The sequence below is a fragment of the Dasypus novemcinctus genome, chromosome 18, assembly GCF_030445035.2.
Source record: "Dasypus novemcinctus isolate mDasNov1 chromosome 18, mDasNov1.1.hap2, whole genome shotgun sequence".
NCBI lineage: Eukaryota > Metazoa > Chordata > Mammalia > Cingulata > Dasypodidae > Dasypus > Dasypus novemcinctus.
Genome location: NC_080690.1, coordinates 38,210,785 through 38,232,182, shown reverse-complemented (window position 1 = coordinate 38,232,182; position 21,398 = coordinate 38,210,785). Strand labels below are relative to the sequence as shown.

Below are 21,398 nucleotides of genomic sequence, written 5' to 3'. Positions count from 1 at the left end.
TTTTGAGAAATGCAAACTCTCAGGCCCACCCAGACCTCCTGATCTGCATTTTATCCAGATCTCCAAGTGACTCTATACACATTCAAGTTTGAGAAACACTGCTCTAAGATGTACAGAGAGAAGGAACATTGTGAGACAGTCATCCTCCATTTAATGACCTTTCAAGCCCCCAGATTAAAACAAAGACAAAGTCTCAGTTTGGTGCTAACACATCTTCAACACCTTCCCCTAACACTTGTAAATCTCCCTTTTCAACAAACCAAGAGAGCGCCTTTGGCAAGGGAGGTCTCCAGTGAGATTTCGGTAGCAATGTTTACTGCCCTGGTGTTGATTTTCAGGATTTTCTTCTAAGGATAGAGAGTGGTAGGGTTTTCCATAGTAATCCTCAATTTCACATTAATTTTTATACAGGAAAAAAACCGAGTTAAGCAAAAAGGTGAAGTATATGATCATGTGGATGGAATACGAAGATAGGAAAACAAGTAAGGTGGCACTCAACAAATGGAAGACTGGAAAAACCTGCAGTGGGGGTCAAAAGATATTTAGGCACATTTGAAAGTAGAAGGGAATGAAATAGAAAAGATGGGAGATGTCTGCAGAACCAAGAAGGTTCAAAAGTCAGAAAGATGGCCAGGGGGGGCTCTGTCGTGGTCCCTAGGGGAGCAGCAGCAGTCCCCAGGTGCAACGGCAAGGACCAGGAAGGAATGAGGGTCCAACAGTGAGCCCGATACTAATGACTATGCTTGTGAGCCTATACACCTGAAATAAGAACAAGGCCTAGAGCAGCACTGTGCCTAAGAGTTCCCTCCTGACAGCCTCCGTGTTACTTAAATGTGGCCAGTCTCGAAGCCAAATTCAGCATGTAAATTTGTTGCCTTCCCCCCAGCGTGGGACATGACACCCGGGGATGAGCCTCCCCGGCACCGAGGGATCACTACCAAGTACCAGCTGATGACATAACTAGAAAATGACCTTGAATTAAAGGTTCAACGCGGACCAGCAGAATATTCCTGTCTACATATAATAACAGGAGTTAAAAATGCTGTTTGACCTAAAGTAAGGGGGAAATGGAAAGGACAAATGAGTTTATATGGCTATGAGTCTCTAAAAAAGAGTCTGGAGGTTGTCAGAAGGATTGCCCTTATACACACCTGAGCAGAGTCTCAGAGACAGATAAAGTAGATACAACCCCAGGTATTGGTTCTTTTGAGGGCTAAAGAGACCCACAGGTTCTATGGTCATGGCAGATGGAGTTCACTGCCATGTCAGCTGGCCCTTCTTTGGAGCTGGTGTTTCTGCATGATGGAGCTGGACTCAGATGGTATCTCTTTTCACAAGCCTTTCATGCTACTTTACTGGAATTGTAGTTGGTGCTGGGGTTTAAGATATATCTAAGGGATTTGAATCTCTGGACTGACAATATGATAGACAGGCCCTGAGCCTCAACAGACTTCAGCTCCTACACTCTGATTTATTGGACTTAACCCACTCAGCTAACATGGAGTTGAAGAATGTCAACCACCACACCATGGAGCCTAGAGTGCCTACAAATGAAAGCAGGAGGATTGCATCCAGTATCCATGTGGAATCTAAGCCCCCTCTTGACATAGATGTGGAATGGACACAACCAAGCCAAGGTCCACAGGAAGGAGGAATACAGTAAGGATTAGAGTGGACTTAATGATATTCTATTCATGAACTACTGTGGTTAATAATTGAGAAAATGTGGCATTGGTGTGGAAAAAGTGGCCATGGTGGCTGCCGGGTGTGGGGAATGGGAGGAAGAGATGAGATGTCGAGGCATTTTTGGGACTTGGAGTTGTCCGGGGTGGTGCTGCAGGGACAATTGCCAGACATTGTATGTCCTCCCATGGCCCACTGGATGGAATGTGGGAGAGTGTGGGCTATGGTGTGGACCACAGGCCATAGGGTGCAGCGATGCCCAGAGATGTACTCACCAGATGCAATGGATGTGTCATGATGATGGGGAGAGTGTTACTGTGGGGGTAGTGGTGGGGTGGGGGCAGTGGGGGTGAATGGGGACCTCATATTTTTTGAATGTAATATTTTTTAAAAAATGAATAAATTGAGTAGAAATTGAAAAAAAAAAAAGTCAGGAAGGATAAATACCATTGGAAGAATTTATCCCACAGTCAACTGTTCTCCCCTTAGTCTGGAAGAATGAACTAGTTCCTAGATGAAAGAGTATATCAAGTAAGATTCACAGCAGATACTATCAACATTCTTCACACAGTTAAAGACCAGATTTCCTTTTTAACAATGGGGATAGGGCTGGTCTGACTGGTACTTGAGTGAGTGAAGACTCAGACCAGTCACTGAGAATATTCAAGAGAATAAAGAGATGGGGTGGGGAGAAGGATCATGCAGCAAGGGCCCAGCTACAACCAGACAGCATTCATCTGCTGTAAAGAAAACTAGACACAGTGTCCAATTATCCTAAAGTTGAGGCATGAGACTCAGATTGAAGGCTGACACAAAATATACAGCAAAAGGAAAGAGGGCTGGCAAGGTTGAGGAAGCCCACTGTCATCATAGTGAAGGATGTAAGAAGAGTCAAGGATTAAAGAAAGGGACTAGTGGAATAAGAGAGGCAAAGAGGCCTGATTCTGTGGATGTGTGGACGTGAGAAGTCATAGGTAAGATGGGGGGGGGGGGGGGGCGGAGAACAAGAGAGAAAAACAAAGGCATTTATTTTTTAAAATCTAGTTCAAAAAATGTTGTCTTTAGGATTGACTAACATTCACAACTTTGTTACCAACAGTTGGGACTTGAGAAATGGCTCTACAAAAATTCACAAAGTATTTTGAAAAGAAGAGAAATTGGAACCTAAAATATAGGTAATCAATTAAAATCAGAACATAATGATTTGCAGTTCCTGCCAAGAAGAACATAAATCATTGGATATTTTAAACATGCCTAAAATAAAACCTCAAAACTGAAAAAAAAGAAAAAAGACCTGGAAAGATAGAAATCTCATCAGTGTCTCTCTCTCTCACCAAAAGAAGAACCTCCAAGAAGTAAAGGAAAACTAAAACTTTGAATGAAATTCACAAAATAAAACACTCTAATTTGTATATAAAATCTCAAATATGGAAGATGCCTAAGAAGGGTTTCTGGAACCCCATTCATCACACACATGATACTATCTACCTTTTTCCACAGTAATTCAGGGTTTAGCTGGGGACATGGCCAGTCAAAATTAAAAATATTTTGGGCAACTTGCAGGTACAGGTGTAGACATGTGACTCAGTGTTGGCCAATGGGGGAAAAGCATAGTGTCACGAGACAGCTTCCAGAAACTTTCCTTTACTCTTTACCGCCTTCCTTCTTCCTGCTTGGACCATGTATGCCAACTGGAGTCTACCTTGACTTAGGAGGACAAGGGTCACATGAAAGCTGGAGGCATGTAGCTTTCATACCAGCCTCTAGACTTCATTAGGGAAAACAGAAAAAATATGTCTACTTCATTGAAGCCATTGTCACTTGAGTTATTTTTTTCTGTTATTGCAGCTGAATCCTAATATACTCCTCTTTGCCTGTATGGTCTCCCCTTCTTGACCCCTTCTTCATTGGCATGGAGACTTGAATGAAGACCAGTCACTTCAATTCCACCTTTACTTGTGTCACTCACCTGCCTTTTCCCCAGCCTGCCTAGGCATGCTCCACCACCACCGAGTCACCCTCACTATCCATTGCTACATTCCTGCCACCAACACATAAACACTGATTGAGAACATTCAAAATAAGAGTTTAAACTTAAAAACTTATTAAAAAAGATCAGCTCCCTGAGAACAGAAGTCTTGACTCTTCACTTTTCAATACCATTGCCTGCAAGTATCTGGACACAGTATGGACACAGTATGTCCAATACCTGTTCCCTCAAATATTAAACTGCAACCAGGTCTTCTGCTCAGCAATATTTTGTACTCATCTCCAGTCCATTCCTCATCACCTATTCCTTGCCATGCCAGGCACTGCTGCTGGAAATACGGTGGTCATTAAGACAAACACTGTCATTCATGGAGGTGACATTCAAGTAGAAAGATAAACAAGAAACACAAGAACAAATGAATAAGCAAGAAATTCAAACAGGGATATCTGTACTATGAAGGAAATAAATGAGAGTTAGGGAAATAGTGACTGGAGGGAGAGAGAGAGAGAAAGGGTATTTTAGATATTTTTAAATGGTATGGGATGGTCCCACTTGAAAGTGATGTCTGGGCTGAGACCAGAAGGCTTGAAAAGGAAGGTCACTGGAGAGTGGGTTCCAGATAAAAGGAATGGCCAGTGCAAGGGATGGGATAAAAGCACATAAAGCAAGGATGGTGGGAAGTGGTGGCGAGAAATGAAGTAGGGGAAGTAGGGATACAGCCTGGGCTTGTCCAGTCTGTAGTTCAAGTCAAGTCCAGTCCAAGTCCAGTCACATTCCCATTGTCTCTTCTCACCCCTGGCTCCTCTTCCCCAACCCTCCACAGAAATATTTATCTGACTTTTCAACTACCTTCTTTCATTTCCCTCTATCTCAAAGTGCTACCAAACCTTAGTTTAAATACAGCTTTGATTCCAACACCAAATGATCACCCTAGCCATCATTCAATCACCCTCTTTCTTTATATGCCTTTTTAGTTTCTCCTCAAACATTCTCAGGTACTATCTTGAAAATATCTTCTCATGACTCCTCCTTCTAACTGTCAACCTCTACCTATATACATACACACGACACTTGCACATAATACATATGCAAATACATACACACACATACTTAACCAGTACCTACTAAATAAAACCTTGGCTTTATTCTAGTATCTCTATTCTATTCTATTATCTCGACTTATCATCTTCCCTACTATATGATATTCTAGTATCTCGACTTATCATCTTCCCTACTATATGAAACTTCTACACAGACCCGAACTCATCTCAACAGACTGTCCCATTCTGTGCGGGCCTCTAATGGAACCTCTGTTTGGGTGTTATGCTTTTGCAGCAAACCCAGTCTGGAATTCCCTCTCCCATTCTTTCTTCTCTCCTAAAATCCCATTTTTTCTGTTTGTCCATTCCAAGCCTGATGTTCTCTGTGGGCTCCTTTTTCTGACCATGCCACTCCACAATGAACTTTCCTGTCTCCTAATCCACTCTTGGAGCATGGTGATCTGTACGAGCCATTACCTTCACCCAGGAACATCTCCCTTGTATGCACATATTTACATAAACACACACATACTTAATGAACACATGTACTAGACACCTGCCCTACAACTAAAACCATAGGTTTCTTGGAGACAAACCATATTTAATCCCAGCCCCTAATAAGTGCTTAATAACCAATAATTATGATATCAGCATAAAATAAGCACAAGATAATTTTGGTCTCCACAAAGAATCATTTTACACATGGATAACTCAAATTCTCAGAAATCTTTAAAATCAAGCTTCACTTCATTTAACAGTTTAAATGGAACTTTTCTTCCCACCCTATACCCACTTTCCCTCCTTGTGACATCAGTACTTTTTGCTTTCTCTCTGAGGAACCACTGCTCTGGCTATTAGCCCATGTGGTTTCCATGGGGACAGCAGCACTACCCACCCATGTAGCTTGGGACTCACATCTGGTCAATGATACTCAAGCTGCAGACCTTGCTGAAACAACCAGGGAGGCTGGGCTGTGAGGCTATGACTTGGAGCTAAAGTTGGGCATCTTTACTACTTGAGGATAGCCAATCAGATGAAAGCAGAGCTAATAATAAGAAAGTATTAATAACATCCTTGGAGACTCTGGATCCAGCTATGACTGAAACAAACTTAGTCTGGACCTCTTAGATAGAATTCAACACAATCTCTTTTCTATTTTAAGTCAGTTCAGGAATTTTCCCCACTGCAACCAGAAGAACTTTTACAAACACAACAGTTTTAACAATTTCTACAGTAAGACTTTCTATTAAATTCTTAAAAATGGGTCAAATAATGAGGGTCGAGTTTCTCATTTCAGGGATAGGCATGAAGGAGCAGCAAAATAGATCTACGAGAATTTTTTTAAGTGTTCAACATTTCTAGATTTAACTCATCCTTTTTTCAAGAAGATCCAGCTTCCAACCAATCATACATATTTCATAAAATTTTTCTAGTCAGGTCAGCTTTTTGGATTTCTACTTTCTATACCTAGGAGATTCTTTTATAAAGAAAGTACAGAACTTTTTTTACTCCACAGTACACCAAAATCCCTTGTTCATTATAAATTACCTGTAGAAATTGCCAGAAAATCTCACAGTATGGTACAGTTACTTGTACTACATTCATTTAAAATATTCAAGAGAATCCCTCTACCCCATGACCATCTTTAATGTAATTCTTCTATATATGAACAATTTATTCAATGTAGAGAAAGGCCACATTACCCGGGCAACATTTGAAGGGCCCAACTTAAAATTTAGCAACTCCAACAGAATGAGTCTATCTCATTCAAATATGTATTTGGAGTAAAAATCAAACACTCCCTGATGCTGGTCAATTAGTTTAATTTATGGATTACCAAGACACTCAAATTATTCTTTTATAAACAAAGCAAAATTAAATTAAGATTAAGGATAGAATCTTAGTCATGCAAAAAGAGCTATTTTCCAGTGGTTGATGTGTTTTTGCACAAGCCTGGAACGTATATAAGAGAATATGGCCTCCCTGAGGAAGGGATTAAGGATACAAACCTAGGAAACAAAGAAAACAAAGTGATCTACTGCAAAGGGAGAAGATAAAACCTGTCAGAAGCTCAAGCAGACCTAAAATAAAAGCCTCTACCCCTTATATTTTAAGCAGGGTTTTTTTCACTAGAGCAGAACCCACCTTCAAAATACATTTGAATTTATAAGTGTACTTAGCCAAATTCCTGTCCTTTCTCATTAACCACACAGGAAACAGAGTCTTCAAGATATTTATGACATCATTAACACCTGATAAACTCCAAGTGGAAACTGAATCTCTTGCATTAAAAAAAAATAATGATATGGAATGTTTTAATTCATAAATGGCTGGCATGGTTTTAAATTACATTAATGCAAATTCTTGCTTAATTCCCATTTGATAACAAGCATGTAAGATTTTTTCTCTTCAAATAGCCATTAAGATAGAAATGACACATCATCATGAGCACACGTGCACATATACACACATCTCATTATTATACCATTGTTCTAATGATGCAGTAGGATTTCTGAATTTTCTGAGTTCCACACATACACTTCCTAAATTACTTCCTCAGTAACTGACAAGTTTAATTAGGAAAGACCAACAAACCCTTAAGACCCAGAATGTGCTCTTGCATCTCCTGTACCCACATGCATGGAGGAGTCATGGTCATGTCTACCATTTTCTGCATAAAGACTCCAACTTGGATTCTTCAACCCTGAACTCTCTCTTGAGCTCCTGTGTGCCATGGAAAGTACCTACTTTATGTCTCCTAGGGAATATTTCACCAAAAGATCCTAAATCAGCTTTATCTTTCCTTCAAACCCACCTGCTCCTCTGACTTCTCTGCTTCTTCTCAAGATCCTACCACTCTCCCAGCAGGCTCCAACACTATGGGCCATCTCTGCCTCCTCCTTCTCCCTTCCCAAGTTACAAAGATGGTCTGTTGAGTGCCCTCCTCTCCCCTGCATCCACCTACTGTCTCCCTGGTTCAAGTCCTCCTCACAGCTTACCTCGATAGGGTAATAGCATCCTACTGGGTCTTGGGTAGGATCCGACACAAATCTAGCCAAAAAGTCACATAAACCTTCACAAAGAACAACTCCAACCAAACCACAGGCCCATTCGAAACTCTTCACGTGAACTCAGTCGCAGACACCGTTGGTGTCCTTCCTCTTGCTAACACACTAATTATGCTCATCTGACAAAGTACCCAGCCCCAAGGTATGAAATGTGCTTGGTCTAAACCAATTACAGACATTTCTTTCCTCTTTGCCAATGATTGGCCTAGAGTGGGCATGTGATTAATTTCTGACCATTGAGATAAAAGAAGGAGTCTACTGGAACTGTTTCTAAGAAAGCCTTTCCTCCTTGAAAAGTGATGTATACCACTCCCACCACCACCACTACTTTGTTTCCTGTGTTGTATGCTATCATATGAGCATGCAATGTCCAGAGCTACAGCAGCCAACTTGTGACCATGAGAAGATTGCCAAAACTCCAAGGATGTCAGAATAAACAGAATATCCAAGAGGATCCTTGAAGACATCATTGAACCATCCAAAATAGCCTGAGACTACCTTCTTTGTAAAACAAATGCCCTTATGGCTTATGCCATTGTTTGCTGAGTTTTCTGTCACCTGCAGCCCAAAGCATTCTAACCATTAAACTTACAAGAGCAAATCCTTACCTTACCTCTGTGCCACTCTTCTCTAGAATGGTCTATACACCACAGCAGCAGCACCACCTGACAACCCCACCCCAACCTATGAATCAGAATCTCTTGGGGTAATCTCCAGGATGCTGTGTATTATTAACAAGCTCTCCAGGTGATTGTTATGCACCCTACACTTTGAGAAATACCACTCTATCATACAATCATGCATTCCTTTTTTTCCTCACCTCTACTACCCAGCTACTAAGAAAAGCCCTTGGTCTATATTTCTCCAGTGACAGTAACCTCATTTCAGTGAGTTTGAGCATATGTGTTGCTTATCTAATTTCATCTCTTAGACAGACACTTACAATTTCTTAATCAGAGTTTTCAAACTCAGATGTTTCCTGGGACCAGAGAGGAATACAGAGGGCTAAATATGAGAAAGAGGCAGTGGAGAGGACCATTAGGGGCTCTGGAATCCATGTCCACCTGAAGGAGCAGCTAGCAGATGTTGTTCAAGGAGACAGGTCTAGTGTTGCCAAATTCTTGGAAATCCAGATTTGTATGTTAAATTTCCCAATGTTTAGATACAAACAACTAATTGATTCTTTTTACAATACTGAGCAGATTAAACAAAACAAGTCCTCAAGTTGGGTTCAGGAGTTAGCCAACAGTTTGTGATCTGAAAAGGTTAGTTCCTAAAGAACCTACATAATACTTTGAATGTTGTAGCCATCTACATATTCACTGACTTCATCTAAAATGATTAAAGTTAACTTTTTCTGGCTAACTATATGCTAATTTGTACTGAGCACAGGGTTTTCATCAACCTTCTACTGTCTGGGGTGGCAAAATGGGGAGTTTATGGATCTCTAATTATTGGCAGCAGGACTGTTTTATCCATTAGTCACTACAGACCCAATACCTAGAACTACAAGCATCTCAAGGGCCTACAAAAATGTTTATTACAGTATGAGAAAAATGAGTTGGGCACACAGCACACAAAACATTCAAATGAAAACTAAGAGACGCTTAAATGTCTACAAAATGCAAGCATATGCCAACTAATCCACATCAACTCATTCAATGATACATATAACAGATTTGGTATCCTACATACTAAATGCAGGATGTGGATGCATCTTTAGGTGGAGAGACCAGGTTAATAGTGCCTAGGGCTTACTGCAGTCCTGAAAAGGCCCTGCTCACCAACATCAAACCCACCATTCCACCTCAGGTCTAGTCATCATCGTGGCAATCAGACATTTCTTCACCCAGTTCTACTGCTCCTTGAGTTTGGCCTCACTGAAGCAAGACCCTCAAGCCTAAAAGTGCTTTCAACTTCAACTGCACAATGGAACCCCCTGGGGACCTTTTAAAAAAAAACTGCTGCAGACTGTACAACACAGTGAACCCTGTTGTAAACGATGGACTACACTACAGTTAATAGCACAATTATAAAAACGCTCTTTTGTGCATTTTAACAATTGTATTACACTAAGGCAAGGTGTTAATAATAGGGTGGTATATGGGAGCTGTATTTTATGCATGACTTTTCTGTAATCTACAACTTCTCTAATTTACACACACACATATTGTTGTCTGGGTCCCATCTCTAAAGATTCTTAAATGAGGACATTTTACAGCCCCTACCCTGGCCCCACAACACACACACAACCAGTGATTTTAATGTACAGCCAGGGTTGAGAACTCACTGTTTGAGAACCATTTCAAAAAAACATTTTCTAAGATGGTAATCTTTCCAGTTATTCCATCTTGTTAACTAGATTTTCTTCCTACTGCCAAGGATTGGAACAAAAGACAATCATGGTACCATAAAGTCGCCTGATTATCTAGATGGGGTTGTCAAGCTTTTACTGTAAGGTCTCAGTTGCAAGGAGCCAACTCTGCTGTTGTATTGCAAAAGTAGTCATGTACAATAAGTGTGGCTGTGATCAAATAAAATTTGATTTACTGACAATGAAATCTTAACTTCATTTTCAGAGTCATGAAATATATGGTTCGTCTTTCAATTCTTTTTCAACCATTTAAAAATGTAAAACCATTCTTCATCTGCAGGTTGTGCAAGAACAGGCAGTGGGCCAGAACGGGTAGTACCTAGGCCACAGTTTGTCAACCCTTGCTCTAGAACTATTTTCATTGACTTGAGGCCATATAATTAACAAATGACAGAATCCAAATTATCAGATTAAAACTATATTTAAAGTGGTTGGGGGAAACGAACTTTGGCCCAGTGGTTAGGGCGTCCGTCTACCACATGGGAGGTCCGCGGTTCAAATCCTGGGCCTCCCTGCCCCGTGTGGAGCTGGCCCATGCGCAGTGCTGATGCGCGCAAGGAGTGCCCTGCCACGCAGGGGTGTCGCCCACGTAGGGGAGCGCCACGCGCAAGGCGTGCACCTCTAAAGGAGAGCCGCCCAGCGCGAGAGAAAGTGCAGCCTGCCCAGGAATGGCACCACCCACACTTCCCGTGCCGCTGACGACAACAGAAGCGGACAAAGAAACAAGACTCAGCAAATAGACACAGAAAACAGACAACCGGGGGAGGGAAAGGAATTAAATAAATAAAAATAAATCTTTAAAAAAATAAATAAATAAAGTGGTTGGGCACTATTTCCTCCACTCAGGTAACTTAAATACCCATGACATGGAGTGGGACTGTCTACATAGTTGAACAAAACCCATAAATGACTTGCTAAAAATTATTTTTGAATTCTCACTGGCATATGAATTTGTCTATTACAGTCCACAAACATGTTCTGAGGGTCCCACATAGTGATTTTGATAATTTCCGAAATTGCTGACAACATTTAAAATTAGGATATTTCACACAAAAATCCAAATTATCATTCTCTTGAAAAACTGATTGCAAAATATAGAGACTCTGGGCCCAAATAATGGCATGGCAGTAACCTGCCATCACTGAACAAGCCACCCCTTCAAATGGGGCATTTTTCTCCCCTTTTCCATAAACCCTATGTTCACATAGGTTAACTGGTTATACAGCTAAACTACAGACATTTGAATTTATGAGCCCCAGGCTAAGGTCCTTGGGAAAACTTTATTTCTTTTTCACACTGTGGCTTCAATGTCTTGTGTAAAGACTTGACATAGTAAGATATGGAAATCTCTCCACCTGCTCTCACACTTCAATACCCCCATACGTCAGATGCTAGAAATGAAATCACTACCTTCCTTGCAAGGGCAAGGTACTAGGCTAAGAAGAGCTTCAATCAAATCCCCCCACTCTCAGTATGCTCTCCATTTGAATCATGGTCTCCAAGAAGATAAGACAAGTGATGAAACCTATTCAGTTCATCAAGCTAGCCAACATAGAGGCCCAAAGGGGTGAAGTCAAAGCACTAATATCAAAACATCTTAATTAAGCAGAGTGATCAGTAATACAAACCAAAGCAAGATTTGGTACCAACAAGCTAAAATGGAGTAAAAACAACATAGGACCAATCTACATGGGGAAATAGGTCAAGTCAATAGCCATATTTTGACAGGAAGAAAAAACCCTAAGAATATGCAGGAAAAGGTAGTAATAAAGTCTGGTCTAAGTTCCTCAGTAACTTACTGGGTGATCTCACTCACTACACCCACATTAAATACAGTATCTTATTTTGGGGTAGCAGTCTTCTGACAACAGTGTGCCAACTAACATGTCTACATGTTATTTTCTTAGTGGTGAAAAGACAAATTTTACCAGAGAAAGAAAATGTGAAGTCAGTGGTTCACCATTCACTTGAGTAACACTGGATTTTATTTTTTTAATTTTTATGTAATAGTTTTACTCAATAACCAGAATAAGGAAAAAAAAAGTTCAAACAGTAGATTTTCCACTTGAAATTAAAATGGAAATTAGGCCTTAAAAATACAGATGACTTCAAGTTTATACATCAATGGCTGGTTCATGAATTATTAACTGATTTTAATGATCCTGGCTATATTTTATTTGAAGTTATTCTCCTACTTGCAATGACTTTTGAACCCTCAAATCTCTTTCATCCATTCTCCTTAGACAGAGTACACGTTCATGAGCCCTGACATTTAAAAAGGACCTATATACTCACAGAATGTAAAGATAATACACATGCATATAATTTATACAAAGGACTCCGGTCATTTGTTAAAGAGAGAAATGAATGAAACCCTATTATTCACGGTTTGTAAATAAATTTAAAGATAAGCGCTCACTTTTCATTTGTTAAGCCTGAAGCAGGGTTCTGTGTTTCTTCTAAAGTCTCCCAGATGGTTGTTAAAACAAGAAAGAGCAGAAACATACATTCTTTGAAATCCATCATTTCCCATCCAGGGAGATAATACAGGTCATCAAAAGCTAAGTCTTAAGAGATTAACAATGACGGGTATTTTGAAATAAAATAAATGCATGTCTTTGTATGTAAGTCTTCAGTTTAGTTTTATTTTTAGTTAGTTTTCAATATAAACCTAGACACTTAGCACCACTTCAGACACCCAAGTTAGCTGTGAAACAAAACGCTATAAACTTTTAATTGGTACTTGCTGTTTTATATCTACAAAGACAACACTTCCTCTTCTACTACATTCTCCCTGTAAAGAAATACTTATGGGACTAAAAGTAGATTCTTCACTCCGAAATGAAGAGGAGGAAAATAAATTGTTGTGGCTCAGTTTAAAGTTTATCGTTTTTATCTGAAAGGAAGTAAATGCAAACATCCTTTAAAATAAGTGCAATTTGACTTGTATCAGTATTAAGCTTTGTATTTAGCTTACATTAGTTCGGTATAAACGGTACCTACGAAGACCAGACATCTGATTTACTAAGAAAGCAAGTTATTTCAGGCAAATAGCTGCATTAAGAAAAAATGACAGCAAACCAACTTGCATGCTGGCCTGAAGTTGGACAAGCATCTCAGTAAATAATGTCTGTCTTCAAGCTTTATAAACCCTCCCTGAAATAAATGTTCTGAGTTTAAATTGACTCAGAATAGCCTATCTCAGAAAATAAAAAGAGACACACACAAAACACCCACAATTTCCTTTGGTCCCTTGAAGTACTCTTGGGATTCTAGTGAACAGAGATTTGCCACGCATTGCAGTGACTGGATTAGTACAATAGGTTTCTATTTTGGTGTCATTCGAGTGCTGCTGATCTTAAATCAGAGAAAGAAGTAGTTACATTAGGCAAGGTAATGGCTTCCAAAAATAAGAGCATGCCCAGATAGACAAGGCTTGCATACACAAGCTAAGTTGTAAGGAGATAAATAATACCCCTCTGGAACAATTAGGTGGATTCTCAGAAACACTACATACTTAATTAGCCTGCCTGAATCCCTGGCTGAGCATACATAGGGGACTTTTTAAAGCACTTAATAACCTGAGAAAATCCAAAATCAGAGGACAGGAACGAAACCGTCCCTCTGGCTACTAGGATAGGCCTTTTCTAGCTTCTCTTTAAAAGCTAAGGGTTATCACTCTAGGAATTCGGAAAGCCATGACCACCTCCCAGTCTCCCACCTAAGGTTCAAACACACTGAATAAAGTCCCTTCTTTCTAAATATGTTGGGAGGCCCCGCTGCCCCAGACCCAGTTCTAGGCGACGGTGACACCGGGTGAACAAGAGAGACCCCAGTGGTCTTTTACAAACTTCAGCACTGGAGATGGGAACGGAGTATCAACAAACTGAAAGGAACAGGAGCCTCCATCAGCCGCTGGGCACAGCAAACTGTTCCTCCCCCTAGATACAATCCCTCCTCTTCCTGTTATTTATTCATTAGTTTTGTATAGCACCTTTCTTTCGGCAGCCTCCTTATTTCCTCCTCTGTTATCCAAGCAATCATAAACAAACTAGGATTTGAAAGAAAAAGGGGTGGGGGAGGGAGGAGCAAGGAGAACAGGAAAGAAAACCACATTCAAAAGGCACGGGCCGTCCAGAGCGTGGCTCTTTCTCTGAACGTCGCCCTCGGACTGATGTTTTCCCAAAGCCGCCCGGCCCCGGAGGCTTCGGGAATGAAAGGGAACGGAGGTCCACGCGACCCCGGCACCAGGGCTGCGGCTCCCACCCGGCCTCGCCGCTCTGAGCCGCGCCCGCGGACCCGCCGGCTTCCACGTGTGGCCACCTGAAAAGCTCGGTCCTCGAAGTTTTGGCGAAGGGGGAGGTGGAGGAGGTGGGGCGACCCCGGGCGTGGTGTCGGGCTCTCCAAACACCGACCTCTCCGAAATGCAAAAAACTTAACCACCACCAGCACCCCCGCCCCAACACACACACAGAAGGAAAGATGAGAAGCCCCTGGAGCTAACCGCGGAGGGGCGGGCACCTCCGTTCCGTGGTCCGAAGCGCCCGAGCGACCGGGCAGCAAAAGCCACCTGCGGGGGTCCCACCGTTTCGCCCTCTCCTGGTCCCGGGCACGCAGAAAGTTTGTTCCTTTCCTTCCCGCAGCCACCCCGGGTCTAGTTCTTGGGTGGGCGAGGGCGGTAGAATGGACCGGGAGGGGGAGCGAGGTCATCCGACCGCGAGACCTGGGACCTCGGCGCTGTCCCCCCTCCCCCAACTCAGGGGGCCGAGATCGTGTTTACTAATAACAACAAAGAATCACACGCGAGTTCCCTCTCTCCTTCCAGGAGCCGCTCTTCGATTCCCCCGGGCAGCAAAAGGGGGCAGCGGGGGAGGCGGGAGGAGAGGCGGCGGAGGGGCCGAGGGACAAAAAGGCGAGTAGGAAGGGGACAGAAAGAGAAGGGCAGAGTTGGACAGACGGAAGCGCAAGAGGATGGAGTGGAGAGGGGAGGGACGAGAGAAAGAAAAGTACAGGAGGAGAAGAGCTGGAGCGCGGGCGCGCCCGGCTTGGGGAGGAGGCCCCCGCCCCGCCGCCCCCGGCCCCGGCGCGGTCACCTTGCTGTAGCCGTAGTACCCCAGGCACTGCGCGAAGTCCAGGCCGGCGGGGTCCCCGGCCGCCGCGGGGTAGAACCTCACGTCCATGCCGGAGCCGGGCCCGGGGCCGGGAGCCGGGGGCCGGGGCGGGGGCTCGCGGGGACCGGTGTCCGCCTCCTCGCGACCGCTAGATCCACCGTCGGGGGCGGCCGGCCGGGGGCGCCTGGGGGCGGCGCGCGGGACTCGGGGCTGGAGGGACGCGGCGGCCGGAGCGGAGGAGCCCGGGAGCCGCGACCGCCGCACACAAAGGCGCGGCCACGCGAGCCGCGGGAGAGCGGGAGGCGGCCCGGGGGACGCGCCCCGCCGGGGCACCGAGGCAGCGCGGTGCGAGAGCCGGACGCCCGGGGCGCGGGGCGCGCGGGGCGCGGGGCGGGGGCCCGGAGCGGCGCGGCGAGTTCAGGTGCGCGGGGCGAGGCTGGGACGGAGGCGGCGGCGGCTGGCCCCGCTCCTCCTCCTCCTCCCCGGGCGGACTGAGGAGAGGAGCCGCGGAGACAAGGGGCCCGGCCCCTCCCCTCCCGCTCCCCTCCCGCTCCCCCTCCTGCCGCCGCCGCCGGTCCCCTCCCCGCGCCGCCGCCGCTCCGCCCCTCCCACCGCGGGCAGCTGGCGCGCCGCCCGCCCCGCCGGTGCGCTCCTCGGCCGGGACCGCCCCCGGGCGCGCGGGTACCGCCCCGGCCGGCCCCTGCCCCGCGCGGCCCCTGGCGCTCACCCCGCGCGGCGCGCAGCCCTCGCCGGCCCCATCACCCGCGCCGCGGCCTTCCCCTCTCCGGGCCCCTCTTCTCCCCACCTCGCCCCCCTTCCCTCTCCGGTCCTCTTTGTCCCCGCCGCCTCGGAGCGCTCCTCGCTCCCCTCCTCTGCTCGGCCGCTCCGCCGCCCGGCGCCCCGTGTGGCCCTCCCGCCTCCTCTCCGGCCGCCGCTTCCCTGGGACCCCAGCTCCTGGCACCGCGGCCACCCGCCACCTGCACCCCCCCCCCCCCCCGTCTTTCCCTCGCTTTCCGCTCCTCTCCCCCATTCCTTCCGCGTGGGTGCCACCTCCGCGTCCCTCCACCCCAATTCGCCTTTCCCTAACCCAGCAGCTAACCTCCATGAGAGGCTCCCCGTAGCCGGGACCCCATGTACACCTGTGGTGGTTTCCAGAAGGGGTGTTGGGGTCTGACCTTTCACAGGTAGGCAGACTTAAAGCTTCCCGGGTTAAGCCTCGTGCCGGGTCTCTTCGTATTTTCTTTGCTCTTGTTTGTATTCGAAAGACATTTGAGTAACTGGATCCAGGCGGATCATTCACTGCACTCTCAGAGAAAATGTCCCTATTTTCCCCAAAGGTTCTGGGTGATTAACTTCCCCACACTGCACTCGCCCACCCCCTCTTTCTTTCTCCCTCTTTAAGCTACATCTTTTCTCCCTCTCACTCCTCGGCTTTATTGTTCTGAGTTAATTTGAGAGTTTGGCCCTCAGCCTTGGCGAAGGAAAGAGGCTTTATGTTGTATGAGAACGTTAGGGAGAGGCTGTGAAATCTGTCCCGCTCCCCAATTTAGTTATCTGTGAGCTAATTACCAGAAAGGGAGAGATGAAGAAATATTTTCTCTGAAGCTCACTAACAGTTTTGCCCCCGATTGATCACACTGCGCTGGCCCAGGGCCTGAAGTTTGCCAGACAAACATTATGTGTGTGACTTTTCATTTCTTCTCTTCTCCAAATTTAGAGGCTTGGGCTTAGTGGCACCTGTGCCTGCCGGGACCGTGGTTGAGTTTTATCTTTCTGGAACCACGCAGGAAGAATAAACTTCTGTTAGGTGAAAGTTTGTGTCACTTGCTCCTCTCTTAGCAGAAACTTGCTTATGTCGGGATCCTGTGTGAGAGAGTGGTATGTAATTCAGCAAAGCAACAACTGCACACATTGTCCCTCGGTTGACTCCAGGCCCCCCCTCCCGAAAAAGCTTTGGTCTCTTCTCCCGAGTCTCCATTTAACGTTGACAACCCAGCGGCGCTCCCTAATGGCCCAGCGGGTTGCACAAATTGGCAGCGAGCTGAGATATTATCAGGACAACACCCCATTGAGTAAGTTCTTGAAACGCAGGAGTGGAGGCCCTTTCTCTGGGCCCCTGGGCGCCTGTGGCCTTTCCACCAATCAGAGCCGGAGGTTGCACTGGCCACCTGTTGTCTCGCAAGAGAACATCTTTTAAGGTTTCACTGTTAGTATTTAACAATGGCGTAGAGTGCAGGATCTGGCCACAGGAGAGGGGCAGCCTGCGGATCTGAGTTACCAAAAAAGAATTTTTTTTTTTTTTTTTATCCAGAGAGCTGTTCCCAAGGGGCTGGGAAGGAGAGTTTTTCTTTGTACACCCACATTCCTCACCTTCTGCTGATTCTGCCGTGCATCTGGAGCACTCTGAGCTTGATTACAGAGGACGAAGGAAAGTATAATCAAAGTTACGGAGAAACTAAACGTGAGGTTGTAATCAGACCTCGAGGATCGGAGAGACAAATATGCCTCGCCGTGGAAACCCCGCTAGCTGCAAGAAGGGCAATTGCGTGTGAACACAGAGCACTGGGCTGTGGAGCCTTAAAACTCAAAGGAGGAGCTTTTTCCCTGGAGGTTCGCAGGAGTGAGGAATGCGCAGCCCTATCCTCTACTGCCTCTTGGCCATTGTTTTATAAGAAGTCTTTTTCTTAAAATCCCCTACCTCTTAACAATGCAAATGCTTTGGAGATGGTCACAGTATTTATTCAGTAGTTGACTTTTCAAAATTATTTAAGATGTAGGGTAAACCAAGATCTGAAGCTACATTTTGATTAAGGAGTGGCGAAAAAGAAGTGCAAGGAGTCTGAAGATGTGTGTGGTGGGAATGAGAAAATCACTGGAACACAAAAAGGTCATGTATGGAGGCTGCAGGCATCACAGATTTTGCCTACAGTCAGACCATTCAGCAGCTGTTTATTGAGCTCCTGCTGTGTTCTGCACACTGTTTTAGGCACTGGGGAAGGAGAAAAAGGATCCCTACTTGAGACACATGGAGGTTCTCATAAAGAGCTATGAAACAAACCCTCTTCACACACCATGCGTGCACACATGCACACCACTCACACACATTCACGTGCACACATGCACGTATGCCTGTCCCATCCAATCCCCTAGAGATCCCGTCATGCCACAGCTGCTGCTGCTGCTGCTATTGAAAGAAGCAATCTGATAAATTCACAGAGAGTGGGAGGGAGGCCAGGCTCTACCCCTCCAGTGGTATTTGTACAGGAAAAGTCAGAGAAGGACCAGCCTAGGCTGCTCAAGAGTAGAAGCCCTGTCTGAGGGGATCACTGCTGCATCCCAAAACCCTCAAACAATGCTTGGTGCATAGTCAGTTTGCAGTAAATAAGTGTTCATTTAAGAATGGAAGGAAGCTTGGAAGAAAGTGTGAAAAGACAGGAAAGCAGGGAGTGAGGAAAAGAGGGGAAGGAAGGAGGACAAAATGTTTTAACAGCGGAATTTCAGTCAGCAGGGAACCTGGTCAAGGTAGGATTTGAGAAGAGTATACCCAGGACCTCTGATGTGGATAAGAACAAACTACCTGAATGGCTGAAAGCCTTTTCCTTGCTTGCTTCCTTCTACTTGGATACCAAGAAGATAGAATTTTATGTTGTTTCATTTAGAGTTGATCTGATTAAACTCCTCATTGTATTCAGAATACCATCTAATTTCAAGAGTTTGATGCCCTTCCATTAAAAAACTTTAGAATGACGCCATAAAAAATTTAATGCAATTGTAACTGTCATGCTATTTATCATTTTAAAGACGTCACCTTTTTTAGTCTGTCAGCAATTTTGTTTCTGAAATGCTATAGACAAAGGTTTCCTTTGTACTAGGTTATCCTTGAATTTGAAGAAAATTTTCCAAGAATGTATCTTAAACATACTTTGAATTTATGCGGAACGTTTCAAACAGTTATTAATTTAGAGGTGCAGCCCAAAAATCAGTTGTTCAACCAAATATAACTTCTGGGAATTTAAAAAAAAAAAAACCTTAAGGGTTTTTTATATGATTTGGGTTGAAACATCAATAGTATTAGCTTATTCTTTGTAATTGACCAGTCTGTGTCATCCAAGAATTTCTTAAAAATGGGAGAAAAATGCACAAACTTTGCATAATGGAAAACTACATCTTGATAACTCTGCAAACTTACATTACTTTATCTGTCTCCAAATGAAGCAAGAAGGATCTGGTTAGGACTGCATAAAACCTACCACGTTTTGTATCTAAAGGTCTTACTGGGGCCCCCATTTCTAGGGATCTGTGAACAGTAATTTAACCCTTCTGTGTTCCACTTGCCCAGATGCATTGAGGATACTCTTATACACTATATACAGTTTAATTATCTTGAGTTTTGGTGATGAAAAGTCCTATCTAAATATTATGATCCTCGGTGGCAATATGTAATGTAGCGAAATTAACAGCCACTCCAAATGGAAATTAACAAGGCCAGAGCCACTCAAGTTTCTTCTCATCTATTCCCATAGTAACAGTTAATGTATTACATTGGTAAATATATGTGATTTTTATATCTGAATTTGGCTTCATGTCATAAAAAGTAGCATTTCTATCTAGCATGGATCCTTACTTTGTGTATAACTCATCTCCATGAAATTTAAGAGAGTTTCATGTCAGAAAATCAACACATCACATTCACAGTCTAAATCAAAAGCAGATAAAATCAAGACCTACAGAGGCTCTGAAAATGGTGAATGTACACACCACAGAGAAAAAGAATTCTGACCTTGGGATCCTAGATACACTTCTCCAGCACAAGGGCTAAAACTATTCACCAGGAGAGAGTTCCACACAGGAATTATAGCTTGGAGAGAGAAAAAAATTCCGTAAGCACAGTCATTATTAGTTTGAATTTTAAGTGAATCCAAATTTTTCTGGTCTGGAAATGTGAACTGTTTTGATATTTTTACTTAGGTAAAAAAAACAAAAAAAGAAACATGGACAAATCGGAAAAAATAAGCTCTTCATGTATGATGATAAATATTTATTCAGTTGTGTACATGAGGTTGCTTCTTATTTTGCTACAACCAATTTTAGTCATATTGGTCTCTGTGCTACCAGCACAGAAGAACTCTTAGAAAACTAAACATTTTCCCAGTTGACTATTACTTTTACTAAGAATAGATACACCCATTGGTTCTAACAGATATGGTAATTATGGAATGGTAACCCTGAAAGCCCTAGTAGCAAAAAAGTACTGAGCTGAGAATTCATTCCCAGATATATGAAATGCAGTAGGTATTTGTTTGTGACCTAAGTAGCTCTTCAATAAAACTATTTTAAAAACCAATACACTCAACACAATTAGGAGGTGTGCAATTTTCAGTGTTTTCACACCCAGTCTTTTTTAAAAAAACCTGTATTCATAGAAATCCTAAACAGTTTTCCTGCCTGTTTTCTGATATATATTCTATTTCTTTTAAAGTGAAAGAATGACCTCTTTTGCAGGAACAATTTTCAGAGACAGCATGTTTATCAAATGGTTTCTCTGCTTTCATAAAAAAACAATTTATTTTCACTGAACTCTTCAAGATAAGCATCAAAGCCAGGAAGAATGTACAATGAAGTTTATAATTACACTCCAGAAACAAATACTGGGTAGTTTTTATTTTGCTCAAGTGAAAAAGATTTCTTTTTTTTTTTCCCCCAAAGAGATAAAGGTAGTGATGGGGGAGGAGGTTTCTAGAGGAGTGAAAATCAGGAAGCCTAAAGCATTTTTTTGCAGGAGGGGCCCTGCAGTGCTGTCCACAAAGACCAGGGGCTGAACAATGCAAGCTGAAAACCCAGTACTTGCCTAACAAATGGGTGGGGGTCAGTCCATATTTTATTCTCTCTCTCCACCAAGGGCCAGCTATAGGGACATTGAGAGAGAGAAAATCATTAGGCAGATATTAATTAAGCCTTTCCACGACAGATCTACATACCATTGCATGTAGATCTCTCATAGCTGGGACCTCTGATGACATTCTTTAATAAGCCTCCATTACTTCTAGGCTTAATTTATATGGCACGTTGTTTTTAACGACCATGGAGCAATAGATTTGTAAAAATAATCTAGGAAAAGAACTGAGTCTAATA

At 43.8% G+C, this 21,398-nt stretch overlaps 1 protein-coding gene and 1 long non-coding RNA gene across 7 annotated transcripts in view; one reads left to right on the top strand and one right to left on the bottom strand.

The window, feature by feature from the left end:
• TOX3 (TOX high mobility group box family member 3) overlaps positions 1–16,632 on the bottom strand; it is a 106,328-nt gene extending 89,696 nt beyond the window's left edge. For 3 of the 6 annotated variants that reach the window (XM_071209168.1, XM_004472407.4, XM_004472408.4), the window contains exon 1: positions 15,249–15,759. In XM_071209168.1, coding sequence (XP_071065269.1) covers positions 15,249–15,335 — 87 coding nt within the window. In that variant the 5' untranslated portion in view covers positions 15,336–15,759. Of the gene's footprint in view, positions 1–15,248; positions 15,761–16,441 lie in introns of those variants that run through there. The other 3 variants (XM_012530598.4, XM_012530599.4, XM_071209171.1) reach the window with 2 other exon arrangements.
• LOC131274328 (uncharacterized) lies at positions 16,021–19,030 on the top strand. The gene is made up of 2 exons (XR_009181560.2): positions 16,021–16,450; positions 17,578–19,030. It is a non-coding gene; the product is annotated as an uncharacterized lncRNA (long non-coding RNA).
• The last annotated feature ends 2,368 nt before the right edge of the window (positions 19,031–21,398 follow it).